Source organism: Salmo trutta, chromosome 33 (genome assembly GCF_901001165.1).
Source record: "Salmo trutta chromosome 33, fSalTru1.1, whole genome shotgun sequence".
Classification (NCBI taxonomy): domain Eukaryota; kingdom Metazoa; phylum Chordata; class Actinopteri; order Salmoniformes; family Salmonidae; genus Salmo; species Salmo trutta.
In genome coordinates, this window is record NC_042989.1 from 28635697 (window position 1) to 28641696 (window position 6000).

Here is a 6000-nt window from a genome sequence, read left to right on the forward strand (position 1 = left end):
GGAAAATGACAATTGGCCTCAGGATATCATCACAGTACCTCTGTGCATTCAAATTACCATCGATAAAATGTAATTGTATTCGTTGTCCGTAGCTTATGCCTGGCCATACCATAACCCCACCCCACAATGCCACACACACTGTCTGCTATCTGCCCGGTACAGTGGAAACCGGGATTCATCCATGAAGAGCACACTTCTCCAGTGTACCAGTGGCCATCGAAGGTGAGCATTTGCCCACTGAAGTTGGTCACGACGCCAAACTGCAGTCAGGTCAAGACCTGAGAGCTGAGCAATTTTTAGCGGAGCGGGAGAAAGGACATTGAGCGCCAGAGCTGTGCGCGAAGACTGCCCTGTGACTGCAACCTGGAGTTGGTATGTATGGGGCTGAAACCAGGGGTTGGTGTGTATGGGGCTGAAACCAGGGTTGGTGTGTATGGGGCTGAAACCAGGGTTGGTGTGTATGGGGCTGAAACCAGGGTTGGTGTGTATGGGGCTGAAACCAGGGTTGGTGTGTATGGGGCTGAAACCAGGGTTGGGGTGTATGGGGCTGAAACCAGGGGTTGGTGTGTATGGGGCTGAAACCAGGGGTTGGTGTGTATGGGGCTGAAACCAGGGTTGGGGTGTATGGGGCTGAAACCAGGGTTGGTGTGTATGGGGCTGAAACCAGGGTTGGTGTGTATGGGGCTGAAACCAGGGGTTGGTGTGTATGGGGCTGAAACCAGGGTTGGTGTGTATGGGGCTGAAACCAGGGGTTGGTGTGTATGGGGCTGAAACCAGGGGTTGGTGTGTATGGGGCTGAAACCAGGGTTAGTGTGTATAGGGCTGAAACCAGGGTTGGTGTGTATGAGGCTGAAACCAGGGTTGGTGTGTATGGGGCTGAAACCAGGGTTAGTGTGTATAGGGCTGAAACCAGGGTTAGTGTGTATAGGGCTGAAACCAGGGTTGGTGTGTATGAGGCTGAAACCAGGGGTTGGTGTGTATGAGGCTGAAACCAGGGTTGGTGTGTATGGGGCTGAAACCAGGGGTTGGTGTGTATGAGGCTGAAACCAGGGTTGGTGTGTATGGGGCTGAAACCAGGGTTGGTGTGTATGGGGCTGAAACCAGGGTTAGTGTGTATAGGGCTGAAACCAGGGTTAGTGTGTATAGGGCTGAAACCAGGGTTGGTGTGTATGAGGCTGAAACCAGGGGTTGGTGTGTATGAGGCTGAAACCAGGGTTGGTGTGTATGGGGCTGAAACCAGGGGTTGGTGTGTATGAGGCTGAAACCAGGGTTGGTGTGTATGGGGCTGAAACCAGGGTTGGTGTGTATGGGGCTGAAACCAGGGTTGGTGTGTATGGGGCTGAAACCAGGGTTGGTGTGTATGAGGCTGAAACCAGGGTTGGTGTGTATGGGGCTGAAACCAGGGTTGGTGTGTATGAGGCTGAAACCAGGCTTGGTGTGTATGGGGCTGAAACCAGGGTTGGTGTGTATGGGGCTGAAACCAGGGTTGGTGTGTATGGGGCTGAAACCAGGCTTGGTGTGTATGGGGCTGAAACCAGGGTTGGTGTGTATGGGGCTGAAACCAGGGTTGGTGTGTATGAGGCTGAAACCAGGGTTGGTGTGTATGGGGCTGAAACCAGGGGTTGCTGTGTATGGGGCTGAAACCAGGGTTGGTGTGTATGGGGCTGAAACCAGGGGTTGGTGTGTATGAGGCTGAAACCAGGGTTGGTGTGTATGAGGCTGAAACCAGGGTTGGTGTGTATGAGGCTGAAACCAGGGTTGGTGTGTATGGGGCTGAAACCAGGGTTGGTGTGTATGAGGCTGAAACCAGGCTTGGTGTGTATGGGGCTGAAACCAGGGTTGGTGTGTATGGGGCTGAAACCAGGGTTGGTGTGTATGGGGCTGAAATCAGGGTTGGTGTGTATGGGGCTGAAACCAGGCTTGGTGTGTATGGGGCTGAAACCAGGGTTGGTGTGTATGGGGCTGAAACCAGGGTTGGTGTGTATGGGGCTGAAACCAGGGTTGGTGTGTATGGGGCTGAAACCAGGGGTTGGTGTGTATGGGGCTGAAACCAGGGTTGGTGTGTATGAGGCTGAAACCAGGGTTGGTGTGTATGGGGCTGAAACCAGGGGTTGGTGTGTATGGGGCTGAAACCAGGGTTGGTGTGTATGGGGCTGAAACCAGGGGTTGGTGTGCATGAGGCTGAAACCAGGGTTGGTGTGTATGAGGCTGAAACCAGGGTTGGTGTGTATGAGGCTGAAACCAGGGTTGGTGTGTATAGGGCTGAATGTATGGGAGGTGATGTGTCTTACCTGCCAAGGCCAGGGTTGAAGCCATAGTGGAGCTCCTGACACTGGTCACACCTGCGTCCTCCCACCGAGGGGTCAACACACACACACTGCCCCGTCTGGCCGCCACACACCTGTCCCGACGAGCCCACCGGGTGACAGTCACACTCCACACACACGCTCATCTCAGACCCCAACTCTGACACAGAGAGGAAGTAACCTGGAATCAAATCAAATTGGTACAAAATTAGAGACAACACCTATCTAAGGCCATACATACACAATACATTATACACAGCATGGAACAAGAACAATTTTGCCATAAAAAAAACCTGTAGTCAAGTAATAGAGCAACAATAGACACCATTTGTGACAAACACATCATTGAGGAGAGGCCTAAAAGAAGGAGCATATTGGAATGATATCCAATCTATTCTATTAGGGTTGCAAAAATCCATAAACATTCCAAAATTCTGATTTCCTGAATATTCTCTCCATGAATATTCCAACCAGAAACGTGGAATTCATGGATATTTTGGGATGCTACCAAAATGGAACCCTTGGTTTAATCTGTAATGCCTTTTGGATAAGGACATGCCATTCATCTTGTCTGGTATTGACTGTTTTGACCTATATCTGACCCCCTATTCCAGGGATCATCAGCTACATTCGGCTGCAAGCCGATGTTTTCTTGAGCGGATGTCACGGGGCCATAACATAATTACAAATCATTGTAGACTGCAAATTGACAGCAAGAAGCCCAAACAGATATCATATTCTATTAAAACTGAAACCATTTCAAACCTTGCTTACATTTGTATAACATTTACATTACGTCATTTAGCAGACGCCTTATCCAGAGCGACTTACAATTGGTGCATTCACCTTATGATATCCAGTGGAACAACCACTTTACAATAGTACATCTCTATATTTTTTTTGTTGGGGGGGGGGGTTAGAAGGATTACTTTATCCTATCCCAGGTATGCCTTAAAGAGGTGGGGTTTCAGGTGTCCTCCGGAAGGTGGTGATTGACTCCGCTGTCCTGGCGTCGTGAGGGAGCTTGTTCCACCATTGGGGAGCCAGAGCAGCGAACAGTTTGACTTTGTATAAGATCACATATCTCTCTATAATGTGGGGAATATTTTGGAACTGATGTCTAAAATTAAAATCACTTGATTTGCTGGTGTTTTTACAGTCTTTATGTCCCAGCTCCAAGTGACTTTCATTTTGGACATCTGTTCCAAAGATTCCCACACAAAATAGAGAGATATATGTGATCGTATTCAAAAAAACTTGGGGGGCAAATAAAAAACACTGCGGGCCAAATTCAGCCCGTGGGCCGACAGTTGGGAACCCTGCCATACACCTAACCACAGGGCGTAAAGGCATGACAAGGCTGAGCGTGTGTGTGTGTGTGCGTGTGTGTTTGGCCCCTGAATGTGCTGTGGTGAGTATTACAGTAAACATGATGGTTCATCTACGTTACCAACACAGTTCAGCAACTGCTAATAATGGCCCCACACACACTCATGAGCGAGCACACACACACACACACACACACACACACACACACACACACACACACACACACACACACACACACACCACACACACCACAGAGGTGAAGAAGTGAAAGAGGTTGCCACGGTCTGTGCTCTCTAAGGTGCAGTTGACTGCATCGGGCAGCGGAGCCCCAATCGCCGATGGGTGAGTTGGCACCGGGCACATGAGGGATGGCCTGTAGCTAAGCAAGCTAAACGCTAATGCGCTAATGCCCACAGTGAATGCCAAGCACTCATCATCATTCCCCAGGACAAAGCACAGACACACACATACACATACACACACACACGCACACATACGCAGGCACATGACAACACCGCCAGGAGCCAAGAAACAGAAAGACACACTACAGGGACCATCCATCCATCAGACAGAGAGAAAAGAACAGACCGAGTGTGTGATTTGAAAGAGAGAGACAGGGACAAAGGGAGTGAAAGAGGAGTGTGTTGAGCATTGTGGTAAACAGTATGGCAGCTTGTCGTCAATGCCAGAGCTAAGATGCTTCAGTGTAATGAGCTGGGAGCTGTGTGCGTCGATACTTTTCAACAGTAAGTAGAAAGTATTACTGTCATATACAGTTCTTCTTACAAGTTAAAAGTGTGAGTAAGAGAGATAACACAACACTCTGTTGTTAAGCACTTCTACAATTGCAAACCAGTTGGGTAGATTTATGAACAAACATCAGCACACACAACACACACACACACACACACACACACACTCACCTGGCCTACATCTACCGCAGTCCCTTCCGTGGCGTGTGGACACACACACACACTGCCCGGTTCCGCGTCACACACCGTCCCCTCCACTGTTCCCGTGGGTCACACACACACGGAACACACCCCTGGGATGACCCCTGGGGGTCAAAGGTCATGTTGTAGTAGGGCTCAGGTGTGTGGTCATCGTAGAGGTCAGAGGTCGTGTTGTAGTAGTGTAGGGAGCAGCGTGTACACTGGGCACCCTCCACCCCCTCCCTACAGGGACACTGGGCGTTGACGGGGTCACACACACACCCCTCCAGGGTGCCGCGGACGTCACACGCACACGCCAGACACCCCAAGGAGTTCCTCCTCTCCAGGCTGTGTAACCACGGCGACACGAGTCACAGCGAGGTCCTTCAGTGTTTTCCTAAGTGATATATAAAAAAAGACTAGTAGATTAGATAATATCAGTAATAGATGTCAGTAAACATATTCTCACACACTCACCTTACACACCACTGTCCAGTCTCTGGGTCACACCAGTCCCAGGTACGGTCCCTCAGGCGAGCAGAGACACGGATGCAGGAGCCCGTGTGATGGAGCATAGAGGCCCCTGGCACAGGATCACAGCGCTGGCCCCCCACCCCCTCCCTGCACTCACACTGCCCCCTCTGGCTCACAGAAGGCTGAGGGACCCCACCGGGTCACAGTCACACCCCACACAGCATCAAGGTGAGAGGAATTTAACAGCTTGTAGCCATAGTCACACCTGTCACAGGTAAGACCTGAGAGAGAGCGAGAAGATAGAAATGAGAGAAGCGAGGGAGAGAGAGAAGAAGGGTACAGGATAGACAGACAGATGCAATGTTACACATTCCAAACTCAAAGCTCTGAAAGCTGCAATCTGCAATACAACAACGAAGTGACTCTGTGACGAATTCAGCCTTCTCCCTGAATCATTTAATGTAGAGGATGTCCATATTAACAGCCAAAGACTGGACCTTTCCCTCCTTAAAATACAGCCTGGTTAATGTCCTGTACGACTGACTGGTGCTTGACCATAACCACCTTTCTTACAGCTAGACTCATCTATCTCCATCACCATCACTCTGACTAACAGAACTAGTTTATGTCTTAACACAGGTCCCTTTTTAAATGTAATATGTGCTAATCAACAAATAAGTAATTGTGTGAAAATTACAAGACTGTGTGTTTGCACCCGTGTGTGTGTGTGTGGTGTGTGTAAATCAGAAAAACGGCATCATTAGGCCAGGTGTCGTCTTTGTATGATGGATCACCCTCCTCAGGCAGAACACTTAATTTCACTGAGAGAGAAAATAAATAAATAAACACTATGATACAGAGAGAGAGAGAAGAGAAGAGGAGAGAAGAGGGAGATACAGGAAGTAGGACAAGAGAGACAGAGAGAGAGAGACAGGAGATAGAGAGAGAGAGAGGAGACA

General features: G+C 49.6%; 1 protein-coding gene across 1 annotated transcript in view; it reads right to left on the minus strand.

The window, feature by feature from the left end:
• LOC115172104 (usherin-like) overlaps nucleotides 1–6000 on the minus strand; it is a 188542-nt gene that overhangs the window by 48877 nt on the left and 133665 nt on the right. Inside the window, exons 17-20 of the mRNA XM_029729288.1 lie at nucleotides 5045–5223; nucleotides 4675–4915; nucleotides 4559–4610; nucleotides 2292–2487 (exon numbers count right to left, since the gene is read on the minus strand). Of these exons, the coding sequence (XP_029585148.1) occupies nucleotides 2292–2487; nucleotides 4559–4610; nucleotides 4675–4915; nucleotides 5045–5223 (668 nt within the window). The remainder of the gene's footprint in view (nucleotides 1–2291; nucleotides 2488–4558; nucleotides 4611–4674; nucleotides 4916–5044; nucleotides 5224–6000) is intronic.